At 38.2% G+C, this 25,702-nt stretch overlaps 1 protein-coding gene and 2 long non-coding RNA genes across 3 annotated transcripts in view; 2 read left to right on the forward strand and 1 right to left on the reverse strand.

Annotated features, from left to right (window-relative positions):
- The window catches only part of LOC146332320 (uncharacterized), a 122,994-nt gene that overhangs the window by 84,910 nt on the left and 12,382 nt on the right, over positions 1-25,702 (forward strand). The gene's annotated exons all lie outside the window — the stretch shown is intronic.
- LOC146332327 (uncharacterized) lies at positions 140-11,109 on the reverse strand. Its single transcript, XR_014772235.1, has 3 exons — positions 10,907-11,109; positions 6,705-6,812; positions 140-908 (listed from the first exon to the last, which is right to left on the reverse strand). It is a non-coding gene; the product is annotated as an uncharacterized LOC146332327 (long non-coding RNA).
- LOC146332328 (butyrophilin-like protein 1) lies at positions 17,609-24,600 on the forward strand. The gene is made up of 3 exons (XM_084741521.1): positions 17,609-17,742; positions 19,647-19,973; positions 23,542-24,600. The coding sequence occupies exons 1-3, from the start codon at positions 17,658-17,660 to the stop codon at positions 23,862-23,864; spliced, it is 735 nt and encodes a 244-aa protein (XP_084597647.1). The 5' UTR covers positions 17,609-17,657; the 3' UTR covers positions 23,865-24,600.

Raw genomic sequence — 25,702 nt, forward strand, 5'->3', positions numbered from 1 at the left:
TCAAATTAGAGAATTTTGACTTGAAAAAAAAGATACATTATTTATTATGATAAATTAAGCTAATTGATCAATTATCAAAATAGCTGATGGTTAATTTAAGAATTGACAACTAAATGATAACGGGATTTTCACAAAAACAACTAACATGAGAAATTATAAATATGAAACATTTAAATAATTCATTAGTTGATCAACATAAAATTAATCAGCATTAATTAATAACAGATTAGTCAGACTAAAAGAGCCAAAACTCCCCAATTCAAGCTTCATAACAGTGAGAATTTGATGTTTCCTCATTTCATGTGATCATAAATTAAATCATTTTTACTTCTTTCTGTTTTGTCGTTACAGATTTTAGACTGATGTTGATCGTAATTTTTTACAGATTTCTGACACTTTTTTTTAGACCAGGCACATGCTTACTCCATCGAGAAAATAATCGCTAGATTAATCAATAATGATTATATAATAATATTGTTTACAGTTGCAGTGGAAGAAAAAGTTGTCATACTTGCAGTCCTGACTAATAATCCTTCAACACGTCTGAAGTTGAGACTGAAGTTAAAGACAATTTAGTTCACTTTTAATGATTAGAGAGACCATAAACTTTATCAGACAGCATTATTTCCAGTTTTTTTGTTATAATTTGTAGTTATGTTGAAAAAATGCTCCACCATGACGGCATCACAGCTTGTCCACTGATCAGACAGGAACATGAAACTCACTGCACAACAACGATTCAGTCCATTAAAGATGTTTGTCTCTAACACAGAGGACGCAGCTCGTACCTCCGTACATGATGGTGGCGTTGCTGTTGAAGACCAGTCTGCACTGGTCCAGAGCAGGAGCTGTGTGCAGGAGGTGGAAGGTCCTCAGGTCCCACTGACACCTGCTGTCAAGGCTGAAAACTACAGACAGGGGACACCTGCTGACTGACTGGAGCCATGCTAAAGGCAAAACATTGTTAATCGTGTACATTTTGTGAGCTAATATATTAATTTAATTACCACTCAACACGTCCATTTTTTTTATTTTAAATGACAGCTGCAACTTAGAAACCTTCAAACCTGAAACTCAGGACGAGCATTTAAGTCTGACACTGTCTTATAATGAAGGATACGTGGAAATCCCTTTAAGTTTTTGACCAAATCAAAGTAAAGAGTAATCAATTTTATAACAAATATCTTTTTACATTTCTTTCTACCTAATTAAATAAAAAAGACTGACTGTGGCTAATGAAAATTCCTCCCTCTAGCAGGTGCATCTCATGAAGAGTATGTCAGGGACGTCTGTTGAAATGTCCATCTGTCTTTCCCCTGTGCCTGTCTGTCCGTCTGTGCCTGTCTGTCTGTCCCTGTCCATCTGTCTGTCCGTGTGTGTGTGTGTTTCGTGTTATCTGTGAGTGTGAGAACTGAGTGCTGTGCTGTGCAGCCCTGGGGGAGGTGAAGCTGCATTCAGGAACCTCTATGGGCGCCACAAAGCTGCATTCATCCAACTGAATAGCTGTTTTCTACAACCAGGCACTAGTCATCCCAACTCCATTGGAACGCCTCTATGAGTTACCACTCTCCCTGCCTTGGTATGCAAAGCCTTATCCAGCAAAAACACAAATGGGTGGATTAACAAAAGACACAAAACACACTTACATGAAAACACCGAAGGGATACGTGACTCTCCAGATTCAAAGGACAGGGTTTCTGAGGATTTCTGGACCCTTAATTCTCATCCCTCTGTTTAATAGGGGTTTTAGGATTTCCAGTTTTCTTTCATCCTTTGTGTACCTGCTCAGTCATTACTTGACTCTCATGTGCCACAGATAATTTACTGCCATTGTGAGGATAAAGTACAAGCAGCATCTTTTTTCAAACAGCAGCTATCTGCATATGTAAAACCCTTTAGATCATTTTATAATATCAAATACCACAGATATGTCATGTTCAATGAAAACATTTGCTTTGTGGTGAAACATTTTGCTTTTTCAGTGTGCCCAAGTTAAAACTGCTTTCTCCCCTCCTACTATCCCAGAATGCCTTTTGAAAACCTCTAAAGTAGACCTGAGCTAAATGCGATCCAGGGGCCAGATGAAGCCCGCTGAAAGGTTTCATGTGGCCCGTGAGACCATCATGGAAAAAAACAAAAATTAAAAATCTCACAAAGACAGTCTAAAGCATTTTGCTTACCATTAAACCATTATCAAACCTTTATCTTAAAAGGGCTCAGTGCTGTAGTTAATGGAATGATAATGAACTCTTTTATATAAAAAAAGAAGTTGTTTATGTTGTTGTTCTTCTACTTTTGCTGCCACTATCGTTGCAACATGTTTGTAACATACATGGTATACAGTACAACAAAGTCTTGGACATTGCCAACAAAATATTTGCCCACAATTCAACATGGTAATTCAGAAAAGGTGACCAACAGTAGAAGTGTCCTGTATAGAACACTTCTGACCGTTCCATTATTAGAGATCAAGATGCACTATGAATCATTTTATGATCACACCGTATCCCTCTGAATCAGAACCAGAATCATATCAAAAGGAAAGGTCCCAAAAGATCCCCACTGCTAATAAAGTGGCACTCAGTCATCAAAACTTTGAGACTCCCTGCACTCAAGAATAGGCAGGAACTTCAGACTGTACTGCAGGAACTTACTACTTTCACTAAAAGATGAATAAGTTCACAAATACACTGTGAACATGAGGGCGTGTCTGTGATTACAGCTGTGCTCCTCATGGGGAAACTGAAGCTGCCAGCTCCTAACAGAATCCACATGTTTCAGAGTGGATCTCTCTTTTTCAGTGTGACAAATCACCATCCTGCAGGGTGAAGGGCCGTGAAATGCATCATGCCTCATGTGAACACTTGCTGTTCAAAGTGATGTTGTCGACGAAGGGCAATATTTATAGTTGCCCTCCCACACTGTAGCACTGTCAGATTATGGTGCTGTTGTCCTCGTATCATGGCTGCCAGCATGCACTGTGAAACCTTGTAAGCTGTGATGCGATTCTGATGCTGATGTTAAAAGGCTTCTCGCAGAGTAAATCAAGAAGCCTCAGCATGCAGCCGCAGCTGGAGTCTAATGAAGGTATCAAGCAGCAGAAAAAAACAAAAAAACCACAGCTTCTCATTCAAATTCAGGTAATGTCTCTTTCCAATTAACAGAGTGCCGGAGTCATGATTCCCCACATTGACTTCCTGTCAGCAGAGTCCCTGCTCACTCCCACTGCAGACACTCGTGTACAGTTCAGCCTGATCGGTCACTTGGAAAGGCCCGGGCAGCTGTCAATCGATAGCGCTGACTATCTGGAGGTCTGGCACCTCATTTTAAATCCTTATGCTAATTTTGTTGGACTGAGCAAGTTAGGATTGTTTTTCACACCATGCCTCCAATGCATGGAAAGTACACTCACTGATGCGACCCAACACAACTGCTCTGCCATAAATTCCACCTTCATAACAATCATGTTCAGTTTTAACTGATATCAACAGAGAGATATGAATTTAACTATATGTTTATTGTTGAGGTTGTAGTTTGCAGTGGTGTTGAACTAGACTTCATAATACTGAGAGGTTTTTTTAATGTTCTGTCCATCCCATTTACAAACATGAGGGGAGGAACAATATTAGGAACACATTTCAATAGAATGCAGTCCAGTCCAACACCGGGGGTAAGCGCTCATCTCTTTAAACTCTGGCTCCACCGGGGACCAAGCCCCTAAATTTGGCAGCCAAAGTATATTTTGGTGGCCCAAATGCAAAAACAATACAGAAAACACAATTTAATGCAACTTAATACAGCGATGAGCTTGACTCTTCAGCTAGGGGAGGAAACTGGTGGCCCACACCGCAGTGCATCACATCCTTGGATGAGTCATATTTTAATACCTTAAAATGCTGCGTCCATTCACCCAAATTTTTTGTTGCCGTTTTGTTTTTTTTCATAGTTTGCCTTATGCGTTTCTCATTCTTCTGAAAGGATCATGTTAGCAAAACCCTGCATAACAGAACCAATCCAAAGTCTGCAGGATGGCCCTTCATACTGAGGCGGTGACACTGCCCCCGTTCTCCTCAATAGTAGACACACAGAGTTTCCAGTAGTTTCCCAGTAGTTGCAACTGTAAGGTTTGTAGTAAAGTGATAAAACTTGGTGGCCACCTACATGGAATATTTGGTGGCCACAGAGTAAGTTTTTGTAGCCACAGGTCATTTGGTTAATGTTGAACCTTGGTTTATTATTGAGGTTGTAGTTTGCAACCTTCTTTTTTTTCAGCCTGTTATGCCTTGACCCACCCTACTGTACTGTGATTGGCTTCTACTACTGATTACAGGCTGGTGATTGGCTAGTTCTTGTTGCTTTGATGACATGACCAGGTGATTGCCTGACAGCCTTTCTAATGTCGTGAGAGTGTCCATTTTAACTATAAAACATTTCATACACCTACCCACATTTTTGTGCCTGTAAGTAGTTTTTGTGCCTAAAACAAACCAAACTGTGACTGAAAATGAAAAATAATAAGTCAACGAGGTCTAAAAAAGTTGTGCCACTTTGCTTCACCTGGGCCACACAGACCAGTCTTCTAGGTGAAGGCTTTTTTTTTTTTTAGCCATTCATCAACCTAAACCACTTCGCTAAACTTCTTCAAAGTGCCAGTCTACACTCATACTCACAGCCAATCACAGCACAGTAGGGCAGACTCTGGCGAAACAGTCTTGGGGAATAAATAAGACTAGTTTTCAGTGACGTTGACCTGGACTCAATATATTGATATGAGTTTCTAATGTTTTGTTCACCCCAATTACAAACAAGAGAAATGAGGAATCTCAGCTAATTTCAATATAATGCAGTCCAGAACAACACCAACTGCAACCTCAGTAATAAACACATAGTTGAAGTAACTGGCCTCTCATTTTAATAAAAACTAGAGATTATGAGATTCATAAAGGTGAAATAAGTGGCAGAGCTGTTGCACTGGTTTGCATTAGATTGTACAGGTGTCCCTAATAATGTGGATAAGAAGTATATACTTATGACTCTGTCCTGGCCCTTCTGTCTGTGTCAGACGTGAGTGATCCACATGAAAGAGAGTTTCTGTAATGTCATTATAAAATGCAGCGTCTCCGCAATCAGTTACATTCATTAAGTCATAGCAATGTCACCTTTCATAACAGTGATCCCACTGAGCTCCACACAGTGTGTAAACAGGTTTTAAATGTGGGGGAACAGAGCACTGGTATCAAAACAGGAAGACAGATACTCAGAGTTTCACTAAGATTCACTAACAGAACAAAAACATGCAGATCTTGAGGAAAACTTCTGCAGATGCAACAAACTGTAACAGAGGCAAACACGCTACAGAACAACAGAGACATGAGGAGGGACACAGATGCTAAAAGGCAGCCAGCAGTGTCACAAAATAGTCCTACATCCTAAAGTGTGTGGCAGTGACTGTGTGCAGTAATACAGCAGATACAGGAGGGGTGGAGAGAGAGAGAGAGAGAGAGGAGAGAGAGAGAGAGAGAGAGAGAGAGAGAGAGAGAGAGAGAGAGAGAGAGAGAATAACTGAACAGTACATCATTGGCTAATGGCTCCTCAAGCACCAACTCTCATCTAAAAACATTCACTCTCATTATCCTGTAATATTATCTTGGTTGATAAATCAGTGCTGCCCTGCTGAGGAGTCACCTGCACCGTCCATTAACACACACTTAATTCACACAGTACAGTGTTATAATAACTGGAGACGGTTCTATGGTTCCCATTGTTACACCCATTTCAGTTTGCCCATCTGGTGCTTCTGCACAGCCCCTTCTTTCAACAAGCGTTTCCCCTCAATCTGCACCTCTTACATCCACAAAATATAATCTACTGTAAGACTGGGATATAATAAGGTACCACACCATAAGAGACTTGGACCACAGACCAGGCTGCAACAATTAGTTCATTACTGATAATTGAATAATAGTTTTGAATCATCTCTTGAGAAAAAATGCCCAAATTCTCTCATTTAGCTTAATTAATTTCAGCTTCTCAAATGTGAATATGTTCTATTTTTTTATGTTCTTTAAAGAATGGTAAATTGAATTTCTTTGGATGGTGGACAAACTTGAGCACTGAGAAACACTAACCAACATTTGTCACCATTTTCTGACATTTTATGGATCAAACAATTAATCAATTAATCAAGAAAATGGTGGATAGATGAATTGATGAAAATAATCATTAGCTGCAGCCCTACCATGGTTCATCTTTTAAACACACACACACACACACACACACACACACACACACACACAGTGAGATTAGAAATATTGATACAACTCATAACCATCAACTACCTAAATGCCACAAAAATGTCCACTCAAGTAGCACAGTCACGTCTCTCAAAGGGAATACTACAAGATTTTATGGGAATATTGTAGATACAGCATAGAAAAAACTCTATAACGTGGATATAAACTCCCTACAGAGTTCCACAGACCCCCAGGAATCTCTTTCACAAATATTACAGAGGAAGAAGATCCACAGTAAATATTTCACAGCACAGAAGCAGCAGAATGAATCTCAACTACTAAAAAAATATCAGCAAACATAAAATATCTGGAATTGACCTGCTCAGTTTGACAACCACTTTCAGCGTCCTGAGCAAAAGACCTCAGAATAAACACTGAAGCAGGAGGCAGAAGCATCGTTGATTTACTCACCCACTCCTATCTTCTCGTCCTCGGTCGGCGTCCACATGATGTCCCGGTGTTTAAAGAGCAAAATCCCCAAGAAAGTATAATCACCCGCTGCGTCGCTTCATGGAAATCCTACGGAGGTGTCACCAGAGAGGGGGAGAGACAGAGGAGGAGGACCGGAGAGCAAAAGTTTACTTCAAATGTTCGGGATGATGATGGCAGAGAGAGAAAAAAAAATCACTCTTCAGGTGTCGCAGTGGTTTAAAATGATGAGAAAATTATGTGTAGTTGTTTCATATCATGTCGGATTTGGAGTGACGCATGGCGCAATGTGTTTGTCCATCTGAGCTGAGAGCTACTGCGCTGAAATCCTCATGCAAACAACTCAAGAGGTTCTGTACAGATGATACACAGGCGTCACTGCGATGTCAAACTAGTATCTCTGCAGGACTGGACGTTACAAAGCACCACGAGTACTTAGACTACTGTACCACAAACGCTGCAAATCCCTGAACGACACTGGTGCTGTGTGGTGTTTAATAAATACAATGAAACCACAGCTCCTGTCTGACAAACTATAACAGTACGAGGATGTTATCAGAGTATAAAGAGCGCACAACACTCCAAGTCCACACTGGAAAATCACAGAATCATTATCCGTCAAGTTTAGCCCAGCCGTGTCTTGCCTTGCAGGGATCCCCTTCAATCAGCGCAGCATCTCCAGCCGCTCCGGCTCCCGTTATGTTCCTCTTCAGACGTACGCATGCATGTCTCCCGCTGCAGCTGTCAAACTTGCTGTGCGCAGATGAGGAACCGTAAGAGAGTCCGGTCCGGTCTGTGATCGGTGTGAACTGACCGGGGGAGTCGTGCGCAGCAGCAGCAGCAGGAGGAGGAGGAGGGGAGCCTACATCAGTTTAAGAGGATCAGGCGAATGAAAAGCCTACAGATAGAGAGTGGGTTACACGGCCAAGAGAGGGAGATAATGTTTGTGTGTGTGTGTGTGTGTGTGTGTGTGTGTGTGTGTGTGTGTGTGTGTGTGTGTGTGTGTTGGTCCGCTGCGACACCCGATCGTTAAAGGTTATCAGTGGTGACATGACGCGCGTACAAATTGGCACATACTTGATCCTTCAGTGCGCAGTACAGGTGCTGTATGTTCGGGACAAACATGCTGGCGAATATATACGAGAGAGACACACAGGACACATAACGACACCTTGGTCACATCCTGTACATCTATGGAGAAGCCTTTCTCTTTGTGCTGACACATAAACACATATGAGCAGGGGCGGACCTAGAGAAAAACTCATGAAGGGACAAGAGGGTGGCATGAAACCTCTAAGGGGTGGCAAAAAAACATATGCCAATTTAATCACAATCAATATTTGCTTGGAAAAGCCCCCAAATTAAGTTATTTAAACTTATAAAATACTCAGTCCCTCCAGGATTTTGCAGGCTGTTTTTGTTGCTTTGATTGTTGCGACCTAAAATGCCTGATTTCATGGCACCTTTTCTAAAAACTTGCAATGCATTTTAGGCATTTTTTGCAATGAAAGTGAGAGTTTTCTAAATGTTTTTTTTTTTTTTTTGTATAATAAATTAAAAATCAAAGGCCACTTGTTGCAGGGAGAATAAATACGCACTCTGTAAAAATTCTAACAAATATGCTTTATTTGTAAATGAGGAAGTGTCCTGTCAAAGTCAAAACAGCAAGAACCAAATTATGAATATAAAAGTGCAGAGAGCATTGATAACTGTCAATATAAAATAACAAACCTAAAACTAATAATAATAAAACAATAATTTGGTTCATTGAGACATACATGATGTTTTCATGAAACATTGATTAGACTGATTGGTCAAATTTGTGGAAAAGTTGCAGTGATTGGGAAAACTGCAGGGTCACGCAGAATTCACAGGGAATTGTTGATTTTGCATTAGTTGCTGCAATCACAACATTGCAACTTCCTGGAGGGACTGAGTTGACTGAGTGAGTAAAGCATTGCAGAAATATCTAAAGGTGGGATTAGAAAACAACAGATTTCCAAACACTCAGACAATTTTCCAAATACATGCGTTTTCTTCATCGAACATAAGCACAGAAACAAATATTACCAGTGGAGACGATCTTAACTACGTTACATAAAACATAACTCAGATAAAACAGTCAGTTTGGTTAGGTTTAGGGACAAAAACTACTTGGTTAGGTTTAGGAAAAGAATATGGTTTGGGTTAAAATAACTATGTTATGTTGAGGCTACGTCACTAACACAATGGAAGTGATGTCACACCCACTAGGGGGCACCACCTCATAAAATTTGGACATCAGTCAAAGCTGCTTGCACTTTTGACCAACACATACTTTTTTTTCTGGTGAGGACGGGCTGGGATAATATTGATAGACAACTGACAGTTATTCAACCTATTTAATTTACAGTCTATGGCTCCAATTCTATATTTGAACTGCAGTACTCATTTTTGGACGTGTGATGCTAAATACTGCACCTTTAAGGGGTGGCAAAAATATACATATCTGCCGAATTAATCACAAACAATTACATACTTTAATATTTGCTTGATAAACCCCAAAATAAAAACATTTTAACTTGAAAACTTAACATTATTGTGTTGCATGAATAAAGCATTAAATATCTAAAGGTGGCATTAGAAAGCAATAAGTTGTTTTGTTTCAACATCTTTAGACATTTTTCCAAATGTCTTTTGTTCACTGAACATAAGCCCATCACGTAGCCTAAAATGTGCAAAACAGATCATTAAAGCATACATTATACATTAAACGACACTTTAACTTTTTTTTTTTTTTTCAAATGAATCTAAATTAATGCATTAAAGCTGACAGGCAGACAGACAGATGGATAGATATCCAGTGATGCTGATGACTCAGCTTCTCAGAGGTTCAATTTGAAAATGTGGTAAAAGTACAAACTCTCAGGTGCCAGACTTTGAATGAACTGTCACTGTATTGCTGACTGATGAGGCTTTTTGTCTGGGCCTTGGACGGAGTGATTCCAGTGCTTTTAAAGTGGAGTGTTTTTGTATGTTGCACTTGCATGACTGATGTGACATTTAGACACGTTTGTTATGTTTGTCTGCAGAAGGAAGAACTTCAGAGACCCTGGAATCTCATGTTCATAAATAAAAAGGACAAAGGGAGTAAAAAGACCTCAGTATAATGCAGTTCAGTAGAAGAACACATATAAACAGAAACACACATACTGTGTTGTACAAAGCCATATAAACCAGCTCCAACGGCTCACATTTAACAAACACAACCTTACATGACTCATCATGAAGCTATCATCACTCTACAACATGACAACGCAGACATAATTCCTGTCCCGCTGTGACTGAGAGTGATTTACAGTATTTACAGATGACTGTGTACATGTGGACACTCAGCAGAAACGAGCACAACACGGGTTTGTTGTGTGTATTGTGCCACCATGTGTACATTCCTGGGCAGCACACTTATTTTACATGGTATATTATTATCATGGACAGGCAGTACTGCACTCAGCTTAATTGGTTCATAAGGTAACCATGGTGATCTCAAGGGAACCTCATGAAGTCTGGTCATAATAAGAGATAAAAATACTTTGGAGATGAAAAGAACTTTGCTCTTTCTGTTTGTGAGTCCTGCTGAAGAGATGTCCTCTACAGAGGCAGCAGCTGATGGACTGAGACAGAGGTGAAGGAAGACACCGGTATGAAAAGAAAAAAGTATGAAAATATAATAGAGAAAATTTAATTAAAGTATTAAAAGTAAAGGTAGTTAGGGCTGGGCGATAAACTGATATCATATCAATATTGTGATATAAGACTAAACATCATCTTAGATCTTTAAATTTAAAAGTGTTGTTTTTTCCTGGTTTTAAAGGCTCATTACAGTAAAGCAGTGTTTCTCAGTCCTGGTCCTCAGGGACCCCTGTCCTGCATGTTTTACAGGTTTCTCTGCTCCAACACACCTGATTCAAACGATCAGCTCATCATCAAGCCTCTGCAGAGAAAATGACCTGGACCCCGTTTCCCAGAGCCTTCGCAGCGCTACAAGCGTCCTAAATTTAATCTTAAGGTCTCTCTTAAGCTTACAGGCTGTTTCCCAGAGTTTAGAAACAGCCTGTAAGCTTAAGGGAGACCTTAAGCAAACGGCCGGACAGGAAACGTTTTGGTGGAGTTGACATTAAATGTTGAATTAATATCAGACTTACATTTGAAGTCAGGCTGCCGGAGAGAAGATGGACCAGAATAAAATCCATGTTTCTGTCGTTGAATCCTTATTTTCGACACATTATCTGGTTCTACACGTTAGTTAACCGATGTTCACAACGAATGAGAAGAAGACACAAAAGCTGATGAGGAAGGAGAAATATTCCCTCTCTTCCATGTTGTTTTACTTACACTTTGACGTTAAATTCACGGAAGTCATCAGTGTGAATTTTTCGCAGCCGACAACAAAAACACAGGTGAGATTAATGACGTTAATTACGGCCCTGACCACGTGGGATGCAGCCATCATTACCTACACCTGTGCTTGTCGGGTTACAGCAGGAAAAGCTCAGGTGTGATTAATAGCAACACTAAAGGCTGCATTCCATTTAGGTTTGAATGGAGGTTTACATTGTTCATGCAGACTCAGTGGCTTTGCTTACAGCAGGAGGACACCAGCTTCTCTGATAAGATTCTTCCAAAGCCCTTTGGTTTTTATAGAACAATTTGTTGAAGAATTCCAGTTTACACTAAAGCACACAGCAGATATTTAAACCGTCTTCAAATTTATATGTGCAAACACTTTGTTGGTTTAAACAACATAACATTGCTGATGCTCGTCTTTTCCTAAAAATGTCTATTTTCATTTAAAATATTCTTTTCATGAATTACACAAAAGGCAAAGAATATGTGATAATTTTCACCTGTTTCAAACACAGGTGGTCATACTGACCACATGGAAACAGATGCTGTTATATTTCTTTTTTGCAGTTGGAGATGGATCTCAGTTGTTTAGCAACCATCACTGTCTCTGTCAATAAAACTTTTCAAGTGGTCTCAATATCCTAAAATACAAATAATTAATTAATTATACTCAATTGAAAATAAAATAGGGGAGACTAGGGACGGTTGTAACACCAGCACTTATAACTCACTGAATTTATGTGTTAAAGCGCTTAAATGCTGAAACAAAGAACCCTTACTTATTACAAACAGCAATGTTTCCAACTTTTTTTGGTTTTATTTTTGTACTCCTTTACAGCCTTTTCCAACAGGCTGTGATTATTTTTTGTGATGGTTGTAGATGGAAATATATAAAATAACATGTTTATAATCTTATGAAATACATTCAACTGTTTCTCGCTCTGAGTAATTCTAGATTAATATAAAATTTGTATCAGATCACTGATGGTTATTATTCTTTTTTTTTTTTTTATTGTCATACATATACACCCGGTGATAAAACCAATGACTTCATCTTCATCCACATACATATCTGCAAAAACATACAAATATGGACACAAAAATGTGCACATACATATACATATGCAAGTTTAATACAAAGATGAGAAACGAACAAACAAAAAATCTAATAAGTAAAAATAAATACAAGACATAGACTTTGATTGTTTGATGCAGTTTTCAAACAGTTAAAAACAGTTAAAACAGCATAAAGTTGGTCTTAAAGTTTCCAAGTTTACAGCTTTTGTGGGCTCAAAAGAAAGAGTTTAAAACACTGAGAGAAAAAAACACACATTCACACAAAACAACCTGTTAGTATTCTGGTCCAGTCGAGTCCAGGTGGCCGTGGAAAAACAGGAGGGAGGCAGAGAGAACAAATGAAACAGAGAAGAGGAGGAAACAGCAGACGGGGGAGAAGAAGAGATCGTTGCTTTGAGAGTGAGAGGCCTTTCCAAAGAATAATAACTCAGACGATTTGACAACGTAGATAAACTTAAAGATCCATCATCACACAGAGGAGAAGAAACATTCCTGTAAACACAAAGACAACTTTTAAAGAGTTTCACAGGAGATCTTCATCATCATCATCATCATCATCATCGTCGCCTACACACAAACAGATGATGAAGCATGTTGACAATGTGAGCTCAAGATGTGACTTCAGCCTTCACAGAGGAGAGAACAGACTGTCACTACAATAATAAAAAAAAAAATACAGTGAAAGAGCTGTTTGTAAATTCATCAGGACGTCAAATACCAACATTCTGGGTCGATGAAACGTCCCGGGCAGCAAAACAGTGAGAAAAAATAAGGAAATAAAGGCAGAAGGCTGCAGGGTCTCTGCAGATACAGTCAAGTGATGAAAGAAATTATGTCATATTAGTCTATGCATTATTTTTTTATGGGAAAATGTTGCAGATTATACCTTTGAAGCTTAAAAACACTCCTGTTTGGTGTTAAAAACATTCAGGATGTAGAGGGATGTGAAATGAACCCCTTCAGGATGTTTCAAGTCCTACATCATCCTGTCAGGATTTATTTCACAATAATGACCTGCTCACTGCACATTATCCCAATTATTACTTATTACTTAAGAAGAAAAAAGAACTGGCACAAAAATGACAAAATATTAATTTTAAAATGATTTTTCTGCTTGTTACATAGTGGTGTAGCAAAAAATCAATAATTTGACACAAATGATCAGAACTGTATCCATAGCACGGTATGTTCTTCGTAGAAATAACAGAACGTAGTATGCTGTAACTGACCAATCAGAAGCAAGTATTCAGCAAAGCAGTGAAATAAGTCAGAGATATTTAGACTGAGCAATATTTGTTTGTTACGACCCCTTGCTCATGGAAGAGAAAAGTAACATAAAAGTAAAGTTATTTATTAATAAATTTATTTAGTTAATTGTCAAACAGAAAATGTGAGGGAAGAACTACAAAGGAAAAGGGCTGACAGGTGCTGCTCAAATCAAAGACAGAAATATAACCAAAGGAAGACTCTCAAAAAAAAAACTAACTAAAGGCTAAAAGAAATCAAAAGGCTGCAAAACAAAATCCTCACTGACTTAATGTGGTAAAATCAGAAATACAAAGGAGGTAGCGGCCCTTTTCCTAATGCTGCTAGACATAAACAAGATTTTGAAAGTGCTTGCCCTTTTCCAAACAGCCTCTAAGGACAACTTCCCAGATTGTTCTGTTACAGACCATCTGGTGTGTCGGGTTCTACCCAGAACCCACCTGACCCAACCAGTGAAGGCAATGAGTACGAGCCAATCAGAGTCGAAATAGGGTGGTTCATGACTTCGCCATTTTGAGACAAACAAACAAACAAACAAACAAACAATCAAAGTCTACAGTGAGTGGGTCTTTCCAAAAATAATGACCCGGTTACTCAAGATAATCCACAGACCTTGTTGTGAGCAGTTTTATAGGAATTAATTTATTTCTGCAGTAGAACCCACTGGACCTACTTTATTTTTTACAAAACTGCTCAATTAAAAGTTATCTTTGAGAGCAACTCTTACTGTTTTCTCTGAGAAGCTGTAGTTAATCAAAGACAAGGATTTACCCTAAATCTACCTGATCAAAATCATTATATTCTACTTAAAAATATCAGGTTTAATTTGTGAATATTATTGATATCTACAGTAACAGGTAATGTGTAAAAGTACCACCACGTAAATACATTTCTATTGTATAAATAAGAATGAAATGATAAAGAAAATTTGCATTAGTTTAAGATGAAAACTAAATTGGAGCAGGAAAGAAATTCTGTTTCTGATAAACACAAGAGAAGTTATATAAAGAGGAAATAATAAAGATATGTGGAAAGTGACTATTTTTCAGTCATATTAAGTATTTATAAGTTATAAGAAACTTGATAAATAGCTTTTATTCTTTTTATTCTTTATACCCTCTAAGTTTGCCTGTAAAAGTCGTTTTTAAAAAAAACAATCTTTCACTTCAAGTTTAAAATGTCACCCTGTGGGCTGCGACTTAAGATTATTTTCATTAGCAATTTGTTATTGTAAAAAAAAAGAGCCCGAAGTGCCGCCTTCAAATTGCTTCTTTTGTCCAACCAGACATCCAGAACACACAGACTCTTCATTTATTGTAAAAAAGACAAAGAAAAGCAGCAAATCATCATATTCAAGAAGTAGGCGCCAGCAACCAGAGTTTCAATCGATTCATCAAATAATCTCCTTTTTACTTGCACTTTTAGTGCCCAGAATAAATAAAGTATCTGAGTGAAAGGTTTCTTGGAAAAACTGCATGAGAAAATATCTTGTGTCAGTCATTGCTGTTTGAATGTAAAGAGAAGCCTTGGTTTTTCATGCGTCTCTCCCACACGTCTTTGACTGAAATAAAAGTGATGCACAGTATGAAGTAAATGGAAATAAGATGATATAATTCTCTTTTACACTTCTGTACTCTGTGGGTCACAGGATGTGTCATGTCAGTTTTATCTACTGTGCAGAATAAAGACGTCACAGTGCAACACTGACCTCTAGTGATCATAACTGGATCCTCCTCCATCATGTGTAATGTTGATGATTCATAAACATGAACTGGTCATATCAGGGACAAAATGAAGAGTAACTTTAAGCCCTTTAAATATAAAATACATTTATGAGACCAGAATTTCTCCTCAGCTGATAGCTGTCCTCTCAGCCTTCTCTGTTAATTTATCCCATCATACAACAGTGAGAGCTGCCCCTCCTTCCTGGAGAGAAACAATGTGAATCAATTTATTTTCACAGTGAATTAAAAATGGTCAAACGGCCAACCAGAGTATCAACCAATGTATCAATATCGAAATATTTTTACTCCCTAATACTGGTATCAGCCCCAAAAATTCAGTATCCGTCAGGGCCCTAATTTTGGTTTGCACTTCATGCACTTATGCAAAAAGGTGATTAAAAAAATCAGAGGTGCAATGTGCTCTTGATGAGTTTGTTAATTTGTGTGATGAAGCAAAAGGTGTTCATGGTTCTTTGATGGGTTTATTGCCTGATGATGAAAAAGACAAGTATGACATATGATTCAAAGCAAAAATGTTTGGTAATGATGAATTAATATCTGATGTGAAAAGATGGGTAAAATGTCCTGAACAACATGCACTTAAGGGTGATGATAATGATGATGATGATGATGATGATGATGATGATGTAAATCCAAAAGACGGGGTTTCAAATGTTGCAAGCAAACACACAAGCAAAAAAAGTGGAAAATCAAGCACTACGTCCTCTGCAAGAGTCAAAGCAGAGGCAGACAGAGCTGCACTGCCTGCCTGTGTTGCAGCTTTAAAGAAAACACATGCTTTGGAAGAACAACAGCAACAACTGAAAAGGAAAAGAGAAACTCTGCTAGCAGCATGCAATGAATTCCTACCTGCAAAGGGAAAAAAGAAAGGAAGCAACTGCAAACAAGCTAAATCCTTTGGCAAAGTACAAACCTGAAAATCAGAACAAACTGCAGCAGAGTAAGAACTGGACACTACCAACAACTTATCCAACAACAACTGTTATGCAGCCTCGGGAGGCCAGTCGGCACCAAACGGCTGAATCAAAGCAGCAGACTGACTCACAAATGCAGGGTTACCCTCACAACACGCAAGTGATGCACAGTCTCAATTTTTGCAACCCTCTTTGCATCATGTTAAACCAGTGGATGAAAGGCAGCATCCCCTGCTCACTGCCCGGTCTATGGATGAAATACAGCCTCCTCTTTTCAGTTCTCAGCCAGTGGATGAAAACAGTTTGGAGATATTTGTGCCATAATGCAAAGGCAAAATGAAATTACAGCAGCTTTTGTCCAACGAGAACGTTTAATGGTGTTGTCAGCAAGAGACATTCTGATATTTGATGGGGATGAATATAAAATCTCCACTGCAGACACTGAACGTGCTAAAGAGCCAGTAGCGTGCAACGTCACAGAATCCCATAAAACTTGTGGTCATACAGGGGCCGGAAGTGATCGCTGTCTTCTTTCCATCCTGCCAGTCCAGGTCAAATCCATCAAAGGAGACCGGATAGTGCAAACATATGCCTCTTTGGGAGGACATGTTGAGCGAGCAGTAAAACCATGATCTCAATGAGAGCGCTACAGAGAAGGGTCTGTCAAGAGAAGACATCAAGTTCATGGAAACTGTGGAAAATTCTGCAACGCTTGAGGCTGGACACTACAGCCTGAAACTGCCCTTTAGAAAGGACAATGTGTCTCTGCCCAGCAACTTCTCTGTGGTGAAGCAAAGGACACTTATCCTGAAGAGGAAGTTCCTGAGCAGCACCTCAGTGGCTTTAAGTTGTAGGCTGAGCCGCTATATTCATTAAATCATTAATACAAACAAAATCATAGAGCCAGGAAGAATCTTTAAATAAGAGCACAGATCAGACGTCTTCACAGCTCGCTCACTTCATGAGTCAGAGATTCATTATCAAATATAATGAATCAAGGATCCGAATGAGTGAAAATGGCATTATAACTTAAAGAGCAAGAGACTTTGACATGGTTTCATATAAATCACATAGAGACTGATTAACTTCTGAAAGTATCTTTAAGGATGATAAATAATGTTTAATTTCATTTTTAAAACAGACTATGGAGGGTTTAGATGCAAAACTTTCGGAACTTTCAAACTCACAGACAGAACTTCCTGAAGCTTCAGACCTCATCAGTCACGTGATTTCTCAGAAACAAAGTGTGCAGGGAGCAGCGCGGGGTTGCCAGGTCTATGATTTTCCCGCAGAATATTCCTATTTTTAAAATGTTGTAGCGGTATGAAAATCTCGTCTACTTGTTGGGTGGACCTACTTTGCATGCATATTTAATCAATAGAGACTATAAATAGAAATACGTTTTTAATGAAATGATTTTATTCATACCCAAATCCTACCAAACTGACACAAGATAAGCGCGTACTCACACAGACCTGGCAACCCTGGAGCAGCGTTACAGCCAACTGACAGCCACAGACGTTAGTCGGACTGAAGTTCATGATAACATGACAGAAATAAGACTTAAATTAACGTTTTTTGAGAATCTGTTCCTGTGTTTGTGTCTGCTGACTGGACTCGGACAAGCAAACGGTAACAAATGTTCACTTTACAGTTACGTAGCGTTAATCTGTCAGTGATAAATAGAAAACGTCTCTCATATTCATAATAGGGAAGTTATCAAATTATCTTAATTTTAAAAATAAACATATTAATACAGATTATTCTATAACAGCAGCTGATCCTCCACATACAGAGTCCTCCTGGTTCATTTGGTATTTATCATAATGTGAATTTGACCTAAACTGAAAGTGCGCATTATCTGATTAACATGGGTGGAAACAGGAAGTCAGTGAAGTTTACACCCAAGAAAACACAAACTTTAAAGGTTTAGATAAAAAAAAAGACATTACAAACAGCGTTTCAACGTTGATTTTTAGTTGAAAACTGCGGTTGATATTTGATATTTGAACGTCTCTTAAAGAGCTAAAATGCGGTGACAACATCAACACAAAACACAAAACTGTTGAATTATTTTAATATTTTGTTCAGTTGTCAGTTGAAGGACAAACGATATTGATTAGTTTGAAGATATTTGTCCACAGTCAAGTCATATTTTACTGGTAAGAGAAATACTGGCTGTGTTTGGTTGTTCAACACCTGTTTGACTTTTCCTCAACTGCTGCAGTCGCCATCGAGAGCTCATTACGTCACACTCTGAAAACCACGCCCACCGGGAGAAAAGATCGGCGCCACAATATTAAAAAAAGTGCTTAAATACTAACAAAGTGACTAACTCTAATATTAGATTTCAAGACGTCAACGGGTTATTTTATCACTCTGTGTCCAACAGAGAAGAAAAGTTTAACTGTCAAACTCAACATTAACAGTAAATCTCAGTGTTGTCTCAGTAATGTTAGCAATGCTAGCAGCAGCAGCTGCTCTCCTTGCAGGTTAATGTCCGTGTCTGTGCTGAATGTGGTCACATGTTGCTCTGGTCGAGTGATTATATACCAGTTTATTCTGTCTCACTCTACATTAAGTGTTATTTCTGTTTTCTATATCAAAACGCTGTCAAACTGAACTGGTTTTATGAGCTGTCATCTGTCTGACTTCTCTGATAAAAACATCCGGGGTCGTCTGGACCATCGGGGCAGACATGCTTACAGTGTACGGTGAGAGAGGCTAACATCTGATGGGGCCGCAGCCCCGACTAGTGGTGGGTGGCTGCATAACATCTTAGAGGCAACAGGTAACTGGCGTTGTGCATGAATAAAATATTGATAAATAATTTTGGTGTCGACTGGCGAGGGTGGCGACGTTTAATCATGTAGTCGACTAATCACACACATCCGTAGTTGTGAGCAGTTTGTTGTGGAAACTATTTTCTTTCTATTAGAAAGTAAGTAGTTCTGATAGATTCTATTAAAGATGGATTTGTAGAACTACAGGCCAGAGGAAAAATATGTATTTTTGATTTTGGGGTGAACTGTCCCTTTAATGTTTGACGTTGGCTCCAGCTTCCAAACAGTGAACGACTAATCAGCTCCATATTACACCATAACATCGTCTAATTATCATGAGAAACGTTTATGGAGGAAAACATATGATGGTCTTGGATTGTCGGTTCATGTTCATCACAGAGAACAGTACGATTTTCAAACACGTCCAGAAGAATAAAATTAATTTATTAGTTTCTAAGGATCCATATTAACTAACACCATGATGTCAGCTCGTCTTCCTGGAGTCCAACTATTATTATTATTAAACAATCCACATGTTTCTATTTTTCACTGACTTTGTTGAAATCAGATCAAAGTAATGTTGGTCGACATTAAATAACTTTATATCTGTTTTCAATCAGAAATCTGACTACTGACTAAACTGCTCATAAACTGGTGTTTGAGTTATTGTGGTGGTCTGTAAATGTGTTTACTGACTTTCTTTCTAACCTGATGACTCTGCATGTGAACACACTGATTGTTTTTGTCTTTCAGGTTCAGCTGACGTCACAGTGACAGAAGGGAGTGAAGCTGTTTTACCCTGTTTCATCAAACCTGAGCAGAACATAGAACGAGACGCCTTTGTGTGGGAGAAAAATCGTCAGAAGGTGTTCTTGTATAAGAACGGGAATCATTCCAATAACGGCCTTCCAGGTCAAGACGAGCAGTTCAAAGGACGAGTATCTCATTTTCCTGATAAACTGCAGTTCGGTGACGCCTCCATAAGGATCAGAGATACAAAGCCGTCTGACAGTGGAAACTACACCTGTCATTTTCCTCATCTTCAGCCTGAACAGATATTCTACATTAAACTTGTTGTTGGTGAGTTCTTCCATGAAACAGTTATAAAGTCACCTGTTCATTTCACAGACAGACTGGTTCAAGTGTCCCAGATGGACTCAAGTTAAATTCTCATCAAATAATCAGAACAACACATCTGGACGAGGCCCTGCCCCGAGGACGAGGGCTGCAGATGAGCTTCAGCTAGAAGACACATAAACATTAAATCTGTTGAATTGATTTTTCCTGTCTGACAGCGTTTATCTGTTTCAACTGTTAAACAAACAAACAGATAAACTGATGGATTATTTATGGACCAAAACAATCAATCAGTCAATATTGAAAATGATTGTAGTCAAGATGCCAGAATTTAAAAACTTCAATACATTAGCAGTATACAAAAAACAATAATCAATATCTCTTTTGATACCACAGCAAAAATGGCTTCAACACACTTATTATTATTATTTTTATTATTATTATTATTATTATTATTATTATTATTATTATTATTATTATTATCATTATTATTATTATTATTATCATTATTATTATTATCATCACTGATTATGTTAATATATATATGGTTTGTTAAGTCCACACAAAAACTGAACTCTGATGATGAAAGTTAAATATTTTTCTATTCTATTCTATTCTATTCTATTCTATTCTATTCTATTCTATTTCTATATAGTTGAAAACCAACACTGAGTGTCTGTGACCTTTGACCCCTCAGGCAGCACTGCATTAAAAACCCTCATCATTGTATAAATTATACTACATGGACTCAGGAAAACTTTGGAAAACCGTTGTCAGTAAACACAGTTTGTCTCTGCATCTACAAATGAAAGTTAAGACTCTACCATGAAAAGAGAAAGACACATATCAACAACATCCAGAAACACTGCAGACTTCTCTGGACCTGAACGCATCTGAGATGAACAGTGCAGTAAAAATTCACCAATACTGTTTCTCTGAACTGTCTCTTTAAACAAGTCACACACGTCTAGGAGACTCTATGTGATCTCCTTTTGATAAATAATGTAATATCAAAGCAATTTCACTTTCATTCATTGAACCTCTGCTGGATCTGTTTGGACCCCCTGGGGAGGCCCACCTCCCACTTTGAAAACTTCTGTCTCAGACTGTTTCTTGGCACTGAGTGTTTACCAGGCAGTTTAACAGATTAAACAGATGAGATATGTTAATTAATGAGTCTTGCAGAAGCTGACAGGTGGATTTTTTTTTTGTTCAGCAGACACAGACTTGTTTCCCTGTTTACAGTTGTTGTGCTAAGCTAAGCTAACTGAGTCTAGTTTTATATTTAACGTACAGATAAGAGAGTGATATAAATTTCCTCATCTGACTCTCTATCATGAAATGAATAAGTATAAATCCCATCATGTCTATTCTGAGTCCTGCATGTGAGTTGTTATAAATCTGGTTTCATATGTGAGAACTTCCAGCTGGTTTAGAAAGTTCTGAGTTAACAAGAGAAGTTGATGATCAGCTTTGTGAGTCTCCACAACAACAGTGTTAGTCGTAGTAAAGCCAGATAACTCAAAGACGTCCTGATTATCTGAACTTACTTCTTGAGACAGGCCTCTAATGGATCTGTGTTACAGATATTGATCATGATTGATCGTCTTCTGGAGGCAGTTGTATCGTTCAGGATCAGTGGATTGGTGACTCTCTCACAGCAGGGTAGTAAGGAGGCTCTGACAGATGTGTTTTCTGACTCTTTGACTGTAACCCATCCAGGACCGACACAAACCAGTCTCATGTGTAAATGTGCTGCCAACTTCAGATAGTTTGTCAAATCTGAGACGTCTTTTAAATCAGTCTAATAAACAGTCACACGTTTCAGTTTTTTCCCAGTATCACCTGCATGTTAACTTGATATCAAACAAGAACTCTGACATTATTATGTTTCTGTTTTTCCTTTCAGTTTGTATCATAAAAGACCGATGGGAGGAAAACATCCGAGGTGAGTCCTGATTGTTGTTGTGTCACTTCCTGCCTCTCATAGATTCATTAATAGAACTGAGTGTTACAATCACTAATCCCTCATTGTGAGTGTGTGAATTGGCTCCACAGGTCTGATGTCAGTTAGAAAAACTTCAATCTTAATTCAAACTGAAGATAATTAAATGTGTCTGAATCACTGTGCTGAACTGACTGGGATCATTCTTCTGTGTGTTGGACTGATTACACATCACTTACAAACCAGAGACTTTTACAATAAAGAAACATGTTTTTACTTTCTGTAAATTTAAATGATACAGACAAGAAGGTTTTTAAAATGTAACAACGGTGACTAGAAATTGTGTTTTATGTGCATTTTCAACAAGTGTGTGACACGTCTGGATGGACAATATGGTTTATGAATCTCAATATTTATAAGCTATTCTGTGACATACAGTATTTATCTCGATATATACTGATCTACAGCTCTAATTGTTAAACAGTGCAAACATGAAGTTGGTATACAATATGATGCAGTTTTTAATCCATTATGAAGATATAAAAGTAAATAATAGAAGAACTAGAGCATCATATTAAGTTCAGAAAACTAAACCACTTAACTGTAATTCAGCCTTTAAAACCAGAAAAAGACAAAACTTCTGTTACATCATCATATAATGATCCAAAATCTAAAACAATATCGAGCCTCAAATCACAACATCAATATAATCTTGATATATTGTTCAGTTCCAGTTCCACCTAAAACATGAGTTACCTGCACTAAAATCAATGCAGTATATTGATCAGTGTGTATTTTATCTTTAATGATTCTTTGACGTGTAGAAAACCACATTACAAACTACATCCACTCAGTTACCAGTTAATGAGGTTCACCTGTCAACAGCTCTGTAATAAATCCTACTGTCATCAAGTTATAATGTTCACTTTGGTTAAAACTATTTAAGAGAAAAGTTTATGCTCATTTTGGAGGCTGTAGTTTGAGCTGCTGCTGAATTTCATTAATAATAATTTTATTTATCTTCAGCTTTTCAAAACTGAGTTACAAAGTGCTGTAGATGAAACAGAGCAAAGTAATAAAAGAATATTTAAACAAAGTTTCAGTTAGAAAAGCAAGTATTTCAAATAAAAATACATAAAGTGAGTAAAACAGGCAGAAAAATAAATGAATAACAACCAAAATAAAATAAATATAAAAGCATCTGAATCAGGAGTAGAATGAGTTAAAAGCAACTTTATACAAATGTGTGTTTATATGTTGTGTTGTTGTGTGTTTGTGTTTGTTTCACTCAGTTTTACCCTCATTGATTTATAACAATCTCTTTATTTGTTGTAAAAATAAAGTACACTCTAATGAAATCTGTCACAAGCTTCTAACTGAAGGAGTTACACACCACTGAAGACTCTGTGTTTCATATTTTATGACACATTTTTGTATTACAACAAGTTAAAATAAGGCTTGATTTATTTTAAAGACAATGTTTGTACCTCCATATTTAGAAATATTTCTATGTTTGTCCAAACCTCAGTCACATTACAACATGTGATTGAGACTTACACATACAAGAGATGTGAAACATCACAATATAACATGTAAAATGTTCCTGTTTGTTCTCTGTGTTCACAGGTGCATCTCCACAGCCATGCATCACATCACTTGATCAATCAAGAGACGAAGCAAAGCTTCAGTGTGACGTTCAACGTGTTTCTCCAAAACCTAAAGTTGAGTGGCAGGACGGTTCTGGAAACATCCTTCCTGCTGAGGAGACACAGGTCACAGAGAGAGGAGGCAACTTCATCATCCTGCAAACTACTGTGACCAAGACTGACAACTATCGCTGTGTCGTCACACAGGAGGAAATCTGCCATCAGGTTTCTGCAGAGACCTCTGTGTACATCTATGGTGAGATTCTTCCTATTAGTATTTTTATTATAAAATTAAATTTATAAAAATGTGACACTGGTTCATCAATCAACTGTCAAAATCACAGGATTAAATAAACCACATTAATGTTTCTGTTCAATCTGATCAAGAGACCAAAATTATCACCAACCACCAAACAAATGCAGATAAAATATTAAAGTAACTGACAGATTTGTTTCACTCATCAGTTAAAAACACAACATTAATCTATTGAGTTTCTGGTAAAATCTGAATATTCACTAAATATTTAGCCGGTGGACAAAAAGTAAATTTTGGATCCTGGTCTGAACGCAGCTTTCAGGAACATGAACATCATGAATCATTTCATCAGTTTTGTGCAGCGTGACACAAGTTATTCCATATTGTAACATAAAAAGCAGATGTTGATATCCAGCTGTGGTCAGCACTTCTTCACTGCCGTACATGGACTGAAGGTCAGTCCTGATCACAGTCTCCTCTGTTGTATTTGACCTTGTTATATGTTGGTATATATGTGGTTAATAAGTGAAGATTTCTGCATCACCAAATGAAAATGAGTTCCAGCACAAACTGATTCTTCCACACAGTTGATCTTGTTGTTAGAAATATGAGCACATACTAACTACCAGGTGTAACTGTGGAGTCGCTGATTGAACCAACTGACAAAACTAGTTTGATACAGAAAACACAACATATGAGCTGCTGAGTGAGTAGAAGAGGTCAGAGAAAATGATGAGACATGACACTGGTGTCAAATGAGTTCAAGTGTGAAAGCTTCACTTGTCAAACTATGATGAGTGATAATGACAACATGAATCACCAAACATCATCACAGATTTTAACTCACTCTGACTGAACATACATGAAATGTTCAACACATGCAAAAACTTTATCTTCTTCAATTATTTTATTTATTAAACTGAACTCAAACTAGAAACTAAATGACAAACAACAACAACAAATGATATGATCAGTTTTCTGTTCTGGCAGCATGAGACTGATCATATGTGTCAAAATCATTGAGAAAGTAGTTGCACTCCAACTTCAAAGCTACCTTGAAAACAATAATCTCTTTGAACAGTTACAAGCAGGGTTCTGCACTAAACACAGCACAGAAACTGCCCTGGTCAAGATCACCAGCGACCTCCTCCTGGCAGCTGATTCTGGTCAGCTCTCTCTCCTCATCCTTCTAGACCTCACTGCTGCCTTTGATACCATATCCCATCAACTCCTCATGGACCGTCTTGCCAGTATTGGAATTAAGGGCACTGTGTTCAAATGGTTTACATCCTACCTTTCTGACAGATCACAATTTGTATATATTCAGAACTATAAATCAGAAAGCACCACAGTCCATCACGGAGTTCCACAAGGTTCAGTATTGGGGCTCCTCCTGTTCATCATCGACCTCCTCCCTCTTGGCAATATCTTCCGGCATTATGGTATTCATTTTCATTCCTACGCTGATGACACACAGCTCGACGTAGCCACTAACCCCACCTCTACTTTCCCCCCTAGTACACTCATTGCCTGCTTCAAGGACCTCCAGACATGGATGACAAACAACTACTTGAAATTCAATAGTAAGAAAACTGAGCTGCTCCTCATTGGTTCCAAATCCACACTCTCAAAAATAAACATCCACTCACTTTCCATAGCTGATGCCCCCATACCCATCAGACTACGCCCTGCCTTAACACAGCACTCTGCTGAGATCCTTGTCAATGCCCTGGTCTCCTCACGCATGGACTACTGCAACGCAATCCTAACTGGTATCCCTAATAAACTCATCCACCGACTTCAACTCATCCAAAACTCTGCAGCACGGATCATTACCTGCACAAAATCCACTGAACATGTCACTCCTCTGCTTATTCAGTTACAC

Source organism: Lutjanus erythropterus, chromosome 2 (assembly GCF_056507025.1).
Source record: "Lutjanus erythropterus isolate fLutEry1 chromosome 2, fLutEry1.hap2, whole genome shotgun sequence".
Taxonomy (NCBI): domain Eukaryota; kingdom Metazoa; phylum Chordata; class Actinopteri; order Lutjaniformes; family Lutjanidae; genus Lutjanus; species Lutjanus erythropterus.

Excerpts from the sequence above, each read along its gene's own strand:
- LOC146332328 (XM_084741521.1), top strand. The coding sequence starts at position 17,658 with ATGACAGAAATAAGACTTAAATTAACGTTTTTTGAGAATCTGTTCCTG. Across the intron at positions 17,743-19,646 it reads TGGACTCGGACAAGCAAACG|GTTCAGCTGACGTCACAGTG; the intron begins GTAACAAATGTT and ends TTTGTCTTTCAG. Across the intron at positions 19,974-23,541 it reads CTACATTAAACTTGTTGTTG|GTGCATCTCCACAGCCATGC; the intron begins GTGAGTTCTTCC and ends CTGTGTTCACAG.